The sequence below is a fragment of the Spea bombifrons genome, chromosome 3 (genome assembly GCF_027358695.1).
Source record: "Spea bombifrons isolate aSpeBom1 chromosome 3, aSpeBom1.2.pri, whole genome shotgun sequence".
Classification (NCBI taxonomy): Eukaryota; Metazoa; Chordata; class Amphibia; order Anura; family Pelobatidae; genus Spea; species Spea bombifrons.
In genome coordinates this window covers 13,278,329-13,292,515 of record NC_071089.1, presented here as the reverse complement: position 1 = coordinate 13,292,515, position 14,187 = coordinate 13,278,329, and the positions used below count along the sequence as shown (strand labels likewise).

Genomic DNA, 14,187 nt, shown 5'->3' with positions numbered 1-14,187 from the left:
TCTTCGACAGTATCTTTATCGCATGGCAAAAATAACCTACAATTACATTTTTCACCCTTAGCTACGATCTGAAGTCACAGTCCTCAACAGCTACAGTAATCATGCTTTTCGTTTTAATGTGACAAAGGCCAATTAACTGACAGACGCCGCTACTTATCAAAGTGATTTATCTAATTGATTCACTTGAGTCGCTGTGTTGACTTGATCATACTAACTACATGTGTACGGATAACACACAATGCAGTATTTATTGAAGAGAACAAAATAATGTTTTTTGAACAATGGTCTCGATTTAACGACATGGCTAAACGTTAACAGAATTCATCAGACTTCCTAATTCTTAAATCAAGCTTTCAGTCTTAGAAACTAGGCTATGAAAGATAAAAATGCTATAATGAAAGCGAATGGAAAAACAGAAGTCTAAAAACAGTTTAACACGGACAACACGTTACTAAATGTTAAATTGGTACATTATTTTAACCAAGGAGGGGGAACTAACCCCGTATACCTGGTCAAATGATTAACTTAGTAATATCAGAGCTTTATTCACTCCTAAAGGATACAGGATTTTATAGTTTTGTAATACGGAAAATTGAATGATACCATTATTATTTTGTATTTAGGTGCAAAGCTATCCTGACTATGGGCCAGACCAAGGACTGGTTGGGGTTTGAGTCCTTCTGGGCACACTAGATGGTCCGAATGGTTCTTATCTGCCGTCACATTCTGTTTTTCTATGTTTCTGTTTATATTCCTTTTTTTTGTTACATTATTTTCAGCTGGTGGTATGCCCAAGTTTGGACCTCTTGTATTTTTACCACTGTTAAAGCTGCTATTTTGCTAACGTAAACCTCTCTTCAACTTTACCTTGTCTAGAACGATGGCCGTAGACATCATTCCTTCCTTTCAAAGGGATGGTGTCTACTGACAGATGTCACTGCTCATAACATTAAGGAGCTTCTGTAATATGAGACTCGAGGAAGTTTGTAACCCAGATGGCTTACTGAAACTCCAAGGCTGGGGCTATTTTGCCAGCTTGAATTCCCTGCCAGTGCTGAGCTCTGCAGCAATCGTGTATCAGATGGACTGTCAATTCTGTTGGGTCTGGCAGCAGCTATGTGCCATCATCATGTTCATCTCTCAGCAGATTGAACAGCGGATATTCCCAAGTAGTTCTATGCGTGATGTCACGTAGGTTAGAGTGAAGGGCGAGGTGATAAAGTAATATGCCATTAAACCCCTGACACAGCATTAAGGATGAACAGTGCTTTATGAAATCATGGGTTAATGATGCATGCATTATTAGTAACTCTCTTGAAAATGCTTCTGTGGATTCTTCACGAGAAAACTTCCGCATAATCAAATTTAATGATTATTTGCGGTTCGTGAATGTCAATGACATTTCTATTCTGTAAAAGATCAAACACAAAGGTTTCCCGGCTCCAGATGAAAATCCTAGTTTAATAAGAAATATAGCAACTGTTGCATGCCAGAAAAAAATTCATAAGATGGGAAGAAAAATGTTTGCACTGCTCATTGCTCATGTTTTAGCTGGAAATATTATTAAAAATTAGTAAAAAGAAAAATCTTTACAAAAAGTATAAAAAATAGAATCTTTCCACAAATGATGTCACTGCTAAGAAATGACCTTCCCCAGAAAGTAAAATCAGAGTCACTGGTGAATTTATGTGGGGGGGGGCCTAGGCCTGACTTGAGGCAGGGCTTCCACTGCTTGGCGACATAAGTCCTCTGTACCGAGCGACAGACATGATGTATCCCAGTGTAACGTTCAGAAGAGGGAAAGCCACGCTACAGAGGCCATAATGGATAGGTTCCGACCTCCACATTGTAAATAGACTACTTACAAGACAGGACCGATATCTCCTAAACTAACCCAAAGAGCAGAGCACCAGGACTTGCTGCTCTTGACCTAGTTGGCTGAGGCCAAAATTTACCGCTGGGTATATTAAGGGATTGTGGGTCTGTGATTTAGATTGTGGTTTAACCAACGTTACACCGGAATCTGCAGGGCTCAGAAATGCAAAATCTCACATTTTATTCCGTAATATTTTCAACTGCTGTGGAATATAATGGAAGACTAAAGTTTTTTTCTCATGCTTTGTTTTAACCAACATTGGCCACCATGTCATTGTTGTCAGAAACCCTACACCCCAGTCATGACTGCAATTACTTCGCCATTATTGCCATTTCCAAAACACCCCTCTATGCGCAGGGAGAGAATTTCATGCAAGTGCTATTTTGCAATAACAACTTAAACATTTCTACTGCTAAACAACACAATGGCATTTTTAACTTAGGGGTTCTTCCAGCTTTTTATCGTTCCAATCCAATCGCATAAATGCTACAATACCCAAAATAAACTAAAGTTCATTAACTGTGAAATTAAACTGTAAATACAATCCGCAGTACCTGAAATATCCAATTTATATTAAGTTTATGCTCACCATAAAGCCTACATTGTCAGGATCTGACAAAAAAGCAAGAATTACTTGATCATATAATATCACATATAGAGTTTTGGTCAAAGTGTGGCCAGGAGTATTTGCCAACATAAATATGCCTAGTTACACATTTGGCAATGGATGTGGTATTTTGTGGAACTTCCTAAGCCCTGGTATGACTAGTGAGTGTCGGTGAAACATTTAAACAGGTACCGACCTACCCCAAGATAAAAAAGGTAATTCTACTGACCCGTTACTATAAATTCTAACACTTACTTACCTGTCTTACAAGTCCCAGTTGCAACGCCAAATATAATGTTATTTGGGGGTCGTCAGGATCTAACTGATGTGCCCTGTTCCGAAAAAGAAATATATATATATCGGTAAAGGGGTAATGGTAAGTATCTATTTCATTTTTATATGATCATTTTATCCTGCCTTTGCCCAATTTTATCTTTAGAAGTCATTTGTACTTTTTCCTGACAATGTCTTGTCCCGCTTTTAAATTAATGTACTAAAAATATAATTTATAGGTCAGATTTTGTATGTGACACAAATGTCTCACATTTTGCTATAGGGCGATACAGAATGTCTGATGACTAACTGGAGAAACTTAAATTATGGGAGCGTTTGGCAACTTCAGATAAGGCCAGTGATTAAGGGTGTCATTGCAAGACTTGAGCTTCATATGACTAATGGCTATGAAAAAAGAATTAGTAAGTGTAATTCCCAACGTAAATTTATTACAGACAGAGTATAACCATTGTGCATTCTTACTTTTGTAGAGCTTGAACGGCCTTTTGATTTAAGTCATCTTGAGAGGATTTGTGATTAGCTGCAAAAAAAGTAGAAATATTCTTATTCTTTTCCGTGCCGCTACGCTTAAAACCACAAACAGAAGGTCTCAAAAACAAACACATTGGATTGGATCGGGCAGATCGCACGCACAAAAACGGCGTCAAAGATTTATTATTACGCAATGCCTTAAACGCTACAAGAGAGCACATTGTGTCGCAGAGAGAGCTTACGCATGCCCAGTATTCTTCATAGGAAGGTGAATTCTACAAACGTTACGAGTGTCTGTGTGAAAATCACTTAAATCACATTTACACCCAAGGTAATTCACTAGGCACTACTCCCTGGCCTCTGGTAATTCAGGATAAGCTTGGTGTTTACTGGTCCCTGTGGACGGACCCGTAATGATGTTTGTTGTTGATCCCTATTCTGGTAGGTTAGAAAAACGCATTACACCAGAACGGTTTGGTCCCCATGTGCTGCTGGACACTCCGAGGGAAAGTAAATTATTTGTCTTCAATTGATGGACATGCAGCAGCTACCACAGCTGGGACAACATTCTGTAAAAAGGCATGTCTAGTAGAACAGTCTAAAACCCATTCCATGCTGGAATATGTATGATGACAGGTCCATATAGCAACAGATAAAAATGAGAATGCTAACTGGCCCAGGCTTGGCATACGGAATCATGTGCATAGATAATAGTAGAGCACTACTGGTGTGCTACATTCTGGAACACAGTAACATGAAGGCAGATAAGAACTATTCAGCCCCTCTAGTCTGTCCATCTTTCCTGCTGTCAAAACACCAAAACTTGGTGGTCTTGGTCCAGATTAGCCTCCCTTGACCCTTTCCGCTAGGCCTAGTTTTGCTATTTTATCCTAGTCCCAGTAGCCACAGAACATACAGGGTTCAACCTCTGGGGAAAAGGGGTAGCTGTTAAAGAAGACTTAGGATCAAGTAGTTTTCTTCCTCACTGAGCAAGAAGTGTCTTTAATGCTATTGCTTCCAGATAGTAAGCTTGTGAGCCGGGGCCCCTTTGCCTAATGTATTGGTTTGTCTGAGTCTGTCAGTTCTAGTTTTGTCAGACCGTTTGAATGTATGTACTATGAAGCACGCTGAGTAAATTGTCAGTGTTATATACAGTAAATAAAAAATAATAATATAGTACATCTATAAAAAAAGACTGTGACCAGCTAAACCCACCAGGAACATAGAGCTGCAGAGTTTTCTGCCAAGTTCCTGTAAAGTTTACTTGAGATCCTTGGTAATTCGGTTTCGTAGAACTTAGCAAGGCTTGACAGCCAATTCTGCCTGGTTTCAGACAAAATCCGTACAAGCGTATCGTTCTTTAATTTCCCAATTCAATGCCAAAACAGAAATATGCCGATGCGTTTATCTGTCACTGCAGGCTGATTCTGTAAATCCTCAGCACACGGGTGTTGGTATGAGGATATATCGCAAACTCCATCACAAAAAGTGATTAAACAGCTAATAATAACTGAAGAAAGCAAAGTATATTTGCGTAAAATTTTGGCGCCTATTTAGTTATGGTGACAAATGTCTAGCCTGGGACTGGTAACCGTGCTTCGCGTTGACAGTACTTGTATAATTGGCTCTATTTCCAAGGGCTATCTCAGGGGTTTAATTAGTCTGAGTTTAGCACACACCTGCTTTAAATACCATACACAATCGTCTTTGTTTTTGCATTAAGAAGTAGGTATCACTTCAAGCACTTCAAACTATGAGAGCAAACACATTATTAAAATGGTGATTTGAAACAAAAAAGATGTTGAGAGCTACGGAGGGAAAAACAGCTATGGTATCAATATTATATTTAAGAAATCAACTCATACCCAGTGAAGAACATTCAAGAAATACCTAGATAAGGCATCAATATTGGAGATTCCATCACGCTATATGGCGTACCCCAGGTTTGGCAGACCCATTGATTCAGCCCCTTGATAAGCAATGTAGCCATAAAAAAATAGATAGGACTCGCCAAACTCGGGGTACTTTGACGTAGTGGCGGGGTAAGCAATATATGGCCATATAGTGTGACGGAATCCCCAATATCGATGCCTTATATAGGTGTTTTTCAATGGTATTCGCTGGATATGCGCTGTATTTTTGCAGCTACCCGGAAATCTGAATCGGTATACTTTTCATGCTTTTTATGTTGTGCGCTCCTCTTTTTTGAATGTTAGATTTGTTCTTTCACATAAAGTAACCCTTCGCACACACTTCGGAAGCCACTTCTTGTTTTTAGGAACTACATCAATAATTCTAGCCATTATGTTTTTCCTTCTCATTTGTCAATGCACCCCCCCCTTTATTGAAGCTGATTGATATTCACAAGAGTGAGATGAGGACTGGGGAGAAGTTTTTAAGACAAAAGGTTGCTGCATTGGGTTGCTATAGTTTGCAACAGACATCAAGTCACTTCACTTTTCAGTTGGGGTTATTTGTGAGGCTCAAACAAGTTTACAATAAATAATAACTTTGCTAATTTTAAAATAAATGAGCCAGGCATCTGCATTCAGTTTGCTTTCCAGAGGTAAGGTATACTTATGCTTCTTCTGGGTCTCCACATGGAATTCCTAAAGACAAAGCTAATCAAGATTGTATTATTTCACCACTTTGTATATTTAGAACACTTAACTTTAAATGAGGTCCATTGATTTCATTCTCTAGAGATGGACTACAGCACATGTTGCGTATATTCAGAGAGTCAAGAGCATAGGCAAGTATGAAAGAATTAAAACAAATTAAGAAAGAATACTAAAACAGTCTGAGAGGCAATGTACAAAATATTGTTATGTGGAAAGGCTAGTAAATAAGTAGTAAAGATTACAAAGTGTAATAATCATAAGTGGCAGGGCAAGCACAGCTACAGAGTATAAGAATACTTGGGGTACATATAAGACTTAACTGTGTAGTGAACTAATTCAGAGGGTCAAATAGGGCACCTTAGTCTTATAATAATATAAACCTCCTATGACAAAGTCACATAACTAGACACCAGTTGAGATATCCTCCTACTGGCCACATTCCAACTGTAGACCTTACTAGATTCACTAGAAACCAAAACTGGAAGGGAGCCTGTCCACAAGCCAATTGTTACCATTTGAAGAATTAGTTTTATAGGGGATACTTAAACATTATATATGGGCAGTTGGAAAGATATGGTTCAGATACAGCCAAGGTTTCCATGTAAAATATAATCTTATACTTCTATAGTTAATAGTTATATATCTTCCAAACCTCAATCAACATGCACACAAATGGTCCTTTAGTAATAAGGATAAAACAGGAGTATTTAATATATGTATCAAAATGTGCGTCTTGAACACACTACAGTATGATTGCGTCAGCGTTTGTAAAGATAGGAAGTAAGGATAGGTGCTTATAGCTTCTGTCACAAAAAGCACTCCCTACTCAGAGAAAAAGTGAATGCTTAGTATTACGGAACAACCCATACGCAGAAATTGGGACGGGGTGGGTGGAATCTGTGGAATTACCGCTGTTTCACCTAACTCCATGCTGTTTCTGTGCCTGGGGGTCAGCCTGGTAACTGAAAGCCAAACAGTGGGGAACATGGCAGCTGTAGGTGGGCTCCTGTGGTTAAGATGACCCTGCCCCTCATATCCCCAGCTGGACTAGAATGTGATCTATAGGATTGCAAGACCCTAAGTTAGAAGGACTTTATTCCGCAATTGACCAGAGGTATATAGGATATATGGGACACAGTTGTTAACCATTTGGACTGTCAGGAATCAGGCTATTTTGTAGCATGTTGAGAGCGGATTAGCAAGTGCGCATACTTTTCAACACATAGGACTATAAGTTTTATTTTACTTAACCCCTTCTACAGGCTTTTTAAGCAGTATCAATCAAAGGTTACATTTTAACCTATTGGGGTTCCTATTTTAGTTTTTGTTGAGGGCTATTCCCTTGTTGGTGTGAATAGGACAGACTAAAAGTTTCTCTTACTAATAGATTTCACCCTAGCTACTATGGAAAGTATATTTGTAAGGTTGTTTGGGGTCTATAATCCCTATAGCAGTGCTACGTGAAAGCGTCTGAAGTGACCCTGCTGAATTGATAGCTTCCATAAAAAGTGTTGACTTACTCCTCATTAGAAACCCTATAATGTTTCACAGACAGTTGTAGATACCAGCTGGTGTAAGGAATGTTGCTTCTTTTCCTGTTCAGTCAACTGTACATAAATAATTAGTACACAAGACACATTACCATCAGTAGCTTGAAGGCTGTACACCAGCCCCAAGGCCAAAAAGCCTTTAGCGAGACATTCTCCTGCGTCTTCGCCCATCTCCGTCACCAGTTTCGCAAACCGTTCTGCCTCGTCCAGCTGTAAAATAAGGATAAAAATACTCATTCCAGAAATTCCCTGCCATAAGTATTAAGTAACTGTAACTGAGGTAAGCAAGATTTTAAGTACTTAAAGTGCAGCAGGAGGGAGGAAACATTGACCTAAACAGAATATAAATCAACATAAAATAACTTATTAATATTCTATTTTGTATACATTTATACATTTCCAATGTATAATGTAGCAAATGCTGATAATAGCTGATAGTAGCATTATACACATACATTGCTAGTGCTGTGAATGCCTGACGCCTCTTCAAAGAAGTAATTCTTTAATGATGTAAAATGTCAAATATTTTTGAGGGAATGCTCAATTGCCATGTGACAAAGAGCAGGCACTGATTGAGGCCACATGTTAGAAAGTAATTTATATTTTGTCTAAGAGGAACACCCCCTTTCAACAAATATGCTACACATCTACACAAAAGTAACAGATCAGTGTTTAAAAAAATATGAAATATAATCACAATTCTGTTATTAGAGTAATGCATAAAACCTTTATTGAAACAAACAATGAATGAATGAATGAATGAAAGAAATACGGGATGGAAAACACAAGCAGTGTAAAGTAACTGCTGAATAAGAGTGGATCACGGACCTGAATCAGCTACTGGGAAAAAAATATATATAAAAACCCTCTGTCAGAAAATGCAGAGTAATGTTTTTAATAGGTGAATTTGTGATTTAATCCCTGAAATACACCATGCTTAATGTCCTTTGACTCATCACATCAGAGGGATCATTGTGGAAAAGCAGACGTAAGGCCAGATCAGCCTGTCTGGGGAAGAAAGTTACCAACAAATTATATCCTCTTAAAATCAACCAATTTGAAGCATATTTTAATGATACACTGGCTGAAAAAAAACAAAGATATGAAAATAGCCTTTTCTGAGAAACAGCAAATGAGCCTTAGAGCAATTATCCCGGCTACTACCGCGGCAGTATTTAATGCAAAGCTGACAAACTTCATGACGGAACAGCAGAGAAGCTTTAAATCGGCTTCACCGGGAACTGCTATTTCATGGATGTTAATTACTGCAGCATACAATGTTTAGGTGAAATGATTCTGCCATCTGATGTCCTCAGATAAACCCTGTCCCCATGAGTAGTGCTTTCAGGAGCCTCAACGCAATGTCGACCACAATACATCACCTAGGACCATGCTGCACGCCAGATGTAGATTAATATGGGTGGAATAAAAACACCTTAACTGGAGCATGAAATCCACGCATTAATTCACCTTTAACAAGCAGTAACCATTAAACTGAAAACACACAAAATCCAGCCTGCGTAACACCCGTATCCCAGATTCCTATGTCAAACTAAGAGATGAGCTAAAATGCATTTATTTATCCATAACATGTAAAGATTTGGAGGGTTTATAAGAGAATAATATATATTGTGTAAACCTCTATAGTTATAGTATAGTTATTCTAGAGCAGGGGCCTACCTGGAGTATTTGACACATGGAGCGGATCCCCCACCCTCCCCTACTTTTAAATAATCACCCACACTCACTAGCTCTTACTCACGCTCTCTAACACTCATACTCGAGTGTCTTCTTTCTTTGTCCGTTTTTCATGTGTCTTCTTTCTTTGTCCCCATTTATGTAAACCAGGCCAGAGACTCCAGGCACATCCCATGGCTCCGTTCCTTTTGTTCGCTGAGAGCCTTGAGAGGCCAGAATAATGAAGAAAGATTTGTGATATAAAAGAAGGGTTTCTGCACCTCTCCTTCTCCATGAATCTGTCTGCATTATTCTGTCCAATCAGAGTACTTCTCAAGAGGCAGGAGCCACAGGGCCACCCTCTCCCCTGGTCCCTCCAATTGGGTGGAGGGGTTCCCTATTTTTATTTGTATCTGTATAACTCATCAGTGCGCACCAGTCCCACTTTTTAAATCTCATGTGAAAAAAGCAATAATTGTATAAATTGTAAACAAAACACTTCATTTAAAACATTATTTTTAACAAATTAGAAAATGACAGGCAGACTAACACAGGAGAAGAACAGAGCATCGCAGGGCCCTAGTCTGGGGAGAGATCTTCTTATGAATCAAGCTTCCTCGGTATACTGGACGGTGTTGTGTTGCACCGCGGCAATGGTGTGACATTGTTGATATAATACCCTAAATTAAGGCACGCGCTCTCTTGCCCTGTGTATCTGCATCATCTGGGAACTTTCTGGGTCACCTTCCCTTTTCTGCAGGGCGGGGAGCGGCGTTTAGGCCCTCCCACTCCCCTCCTACTCTTGGTAAATTGAATTGTATTTGGATCTAACCCCCACCTCTACATTGTGCTAACCCTGCCCCTTGTACACCTGGTCCCGCCTCCACACAGTGCTGGACCCACCCAACAAGAAGCCGGTTCCCCAGCATAGTGAGGGCTCCAGGTAGCCGATCGTGGGAAGTTCCCTGGAACGCTGGTCATCCAACCTGCTGCCAGAGAATGGAGAAGTCATGTTTGTATCATAATAGCTGCCAAAATCCCTGCAAATGAGGATAGAAGGACCTCTATATATTTTAACTTAATAGTAATAAAGTGTCCCTTTCTAAACTACCTACTTTCCTATATCAGGGAAAGTCTGATGGAAAAATATTTTCAACTGTAGTATGAAATAGAGTGCGGTACACAGTAATGTAGGTTAGAATTTACAAATCTTGTTTTATCTCCTATTTTTTACTTAACAGGGTGGTAGATAATAAAACTTCTATAGTAAGAGATTCCTAACGTGGGCACCGGGAAGCCATCTTGCGGTGGGAAGTAGTGGAGCAGTATCTGTTCGCATGGTACTGATAGCAGCTCTACTAGCCAAGGGACTGTAATAACTGAACGGAGCCTGTCCTATTAATGGTGGACTCTTCAGCTGAGCCAACACACATACTAGGTTTTGATTGCAAAGTACAGAAAATACCCAACAGAAATATTTATTTTTAGGAATAACACATTGCTTGATAGTTCAGAAAGCTGCATTTGAAGAATAGTGTCTGGTAGCCTAACAACCCAGGATTTAAATATAAAATTAAGTAACAGCCAATGAATACACAAAATTCTGGGTGGATAATGGGGCCCAGAGCACAGATAGCCAGGATATTTTTTTTTAAAGCAGGAGTTTGCTTCTCATATCATGCTTTTCCTTATTTCTTCTGCACAACACAATACAAGGGAGAAGGAGGAAAAGAATGAGAATTGCTCCATACAGTGTGCGGCCACCAGCTGGATATGCCCAGCCACTCACTGGGTGAGCATTAAAACGTAGCGTGCGACCTCTCATATACGTAGCGTGCGACCTCTTAATACCGGCCATCGGCAGCACCTGTGTCAGGTGCGGAGGCTGGCCTTAAAGTGCCAGGGCCGTCTTGTCATCTGCAGTTGGGCCCGGATAAGAAGTGGTTACTAGTTCACCAATTTTTTAAGAAAAACTTTGTTTAAAGGAAGTTTTCACTTAGTAAACATCTGGTCCAAGCCAGCCCATTCTGAAGTGCTACTTTACCCTTCCGAAGGCATTAAGAATATAGGCAGGGAGTGTGAACATGTTGTGTTATATAAGGAGTATGTATACATAATGTGTGATGCTCACCATGTCATCCTGTAATAATACGTAGGGCTGGAGGCTATGCTAGTTGCAGTTTTCGCAGTAAGTAGCAGTTAGTTTTGAGCTTTGTTTCCCTGCCTGTCGTTTCATTTGAATTTATTGTTTGCAAGGATGATAGCAACAGCCTCCACTTGCTGGCACTGCTTTTGTTGGCACAAAAGAAAAAAAAACTTCACATCAGGAGACTTATGTTTGTTACATTTTGAAATGTTACGGTTGGTTAAAGAAGACTTCCTTTTTCGTGGAAGATATTCCCAAAAAGTGAAACAACATAAAAGTCATTGGTGACAAGAAGAGAGAGAGAGAGGTCTCTGTTCACATTTGTACAGCGCATTGTTTATAATACTGAAGAGCACCTAGACATTACGTATATACACACACATATACATACATACACACACATATATATACATACACACACATATTTATACATATATATAAATACACACACACATATATATGTATGTAAGGTTGACATCACTACTTAGTGGTTTCCTGTGGGTTAAAGGTGCAGTCATATCTACCTATTTTTCATCACACACAGGGATCATATATGATCAAGGCTCATATATATCCCATATAAAGGAACAGGCATACAAAATAATAAGTTGACTGTTCCGTTAAAATGTTGCTGTAATTAGACTTGGAATCGCCACACATGGATTTATTGCTTTCAAATGTACATCTGTTTGCCTGTCACACAAAGGGAAGAAGAGCAAGTCATGCCTGTGACAAGGGCTGTGCTAAGCTAACCAAACTAACGGAGCTAAGAATAATTGTGATGCCTGGAACACGTTCAACAATGCTCCTTCTGAACCTAGCTTGTATAAACATGACAAGTAGTCATTTGTTGTATAAGTGCAGCCAAACGTTGTGGAAAATGTGAATGTATCACTAATTACATGCATCCAAATTATAGTTTGTATCCAATAATCTTAGGACACAACGTTAGCCACATATCAAATGATTTACAAAAAATAGAAATGCAATCTATAAACACAGTGAAACTTGTCTCCGAAGGAGGGAGAATTAGGATTTTTTTAAAGGGGTAGACTAATGCCCCATACAGCCCCAGCAGATGAAAGAAAAAAACTGATCTGCCCAACAGAAGTTGTTTTTTTTTTTTAACAGTCCTGTTTGGTTTCCCTGCTGGGTTTTATGGAGTAAACTGTCAACAAGCAAAATGTGGATCTACATCCAGGAATTCCCTTTTTTGGGGATGTATTACTTTATGAACACAATGCTTCCATCATATTTGTATACTTCCCTGAATCCCTTTTACGCATCAAGATAAAACATTTTGCTATCAAAAAAGTATTTAGCAATGATGTCATATTGGGGTGAAAACAACAAACAAGGATCGTGTCTTGTGCCCAGTCTGTGCTCCTGATGAAGATGATGAGCCACAGTGGACTGAGTTCTGGTCTTCTCCCCTACTCCACTCCCGCCAGAAGGCCTGGATGTAGGGTCTTTGGCTCCCCTTGCTTGCAGTGCTTGGGTCCTTCCTGGATAGGATTGGTCATCGGACAACCTAGGCAAATGCCCTTTGGGGTGATGGAAGATGGCGCCAGTCACGTACTTTTACTGCCACTAGTACTGCAGTTCTGCTCCTTTAATGTACGGCTGCAAGCTGGATACACACAACCGCATGCTGCGAAAGTGTAAGAGCACATTGTGTGGCCACAACACATCATTTATCGCACGCAGGCCTTAAAGTGCCAGGGTTCATATAAATACATCTGCTTACAAAACACCTCCAGGTTTCATTTAAATAATCTGGTCATGTTGATTCATTGGGATTTAAATATCTACTGAGTCATTGCCTTCTGAGCACCTTATGAAGAGCTCAATGATTGTTCATATCATGAGTGATGCACAATATGAGCTGGATCCACAGCTGGTTCAATGCTTCATGTTAATCATGCATCATGTGGCTTTTCCATGTAACTCACTCTAACCTGTAGATAGATGCACCCTGATATGTCATTTTGGATTAAAATGCCATTGTGTGGGATACCCTTCCCAATTAGCAAAACATGAATCAATTAAGCACTGCTCATTATGCTAGTTTTAAGGCTGCTTTCATTCTGAATCAAAGATTGCTCTCATTAAAATTCTGGAATACAACAAGAAAAAACCATCAACAACAACAGGAACTTGAGAGAATGAGGCTGCAACACTTGCTTAATTAGTCATCAGAAGCTGTATTCTGATCAACAAATTTCTTCCATTGCATTACATTTGTATTATTTGAACTGAATCAAATTATATATATATATATATATATATATATATATATATATATACATATATATATAGATAGATAGATATAGATATAAATACTGTATATATATATATATATATATATATATATATATATATATATATATATATATATAAGTTACATTAGCCTACTCACCCAATACAGTGGTCCAATGCAGACTTTGGCACCAAGCAGAAGTACTGTTGTATCGGCAGGACGCAGCTTAGAACATTCCTTCAGCACCGAAACCGCATAGGCATACTGCAGAAACAAATGTGGACATGCTGGGATCTCATAAATGGTTAAAAACACCAACAAAATGCCAACAAGTATTATTTCCTTAAGTCTAATTTATTACCCTCAAAATTGCAAAAACTTAGCTGTTTGAGCAGCTGCTTGACTAGACCCAGGAAACAAAGTGGGTTAGTATTCAATGGCCTAAGGATTATTGGTTTGATTAGATAATGTAACCAGCATGCTTTTTTCCCCAAGAGTGCTGGAGAATATGGTAAATATTCATCCCTTCGTCTTCATCCATCTCTCAGCTCATGCCTTCACTTTGTGCGGTACATTGCCAAACACGGAAACACCGGGGACTGTCCAAGGGGCAAGCATTTCAAGAGACACCATAAAAGCAAACTTTGAGCCAAAATGTGAAGGCAATGGAAAACCTCTTCTGATA

At 39.2% G+C, this 14,187-nt stretch overlaps 1 protein-coding gene across 2 annotated transcripts in view; it reads right to left on the bottom strand.

Moving 5' to 3' along the window:
- Positions 1-14,187, bottom strand: part of TTC7A (tetratricopeptide repeat domain 7A) — a 114,450-nt gene that overhangs the window by 53,830 nt on the left and 46,433 nt on the right. For both annotated transcript variants that reach the window (XM_053459271.1, XM_053459272.1), the window contains exons 11-14: positions 13,662-13,766; positions 7,512-7,629; positions 3,240-3,297; positions 2,743-2,815 (exon numbers count right to left, since the gene is read on the bottom strand). In XM_053459271.1, the coding sequence (XP_053315246.1) occupies positions 2,743-2,815; positions 3,240-3,297; positions 7,512-7,629; positions 13,662-13,766 (354 nt within the window). The remainder of the gene's footprint in view (positions 1-2,742; positions 2,816-3,239; positions 3,298-7,511; positions 7,630-13,661; positions 13,767-14,187) is intronic.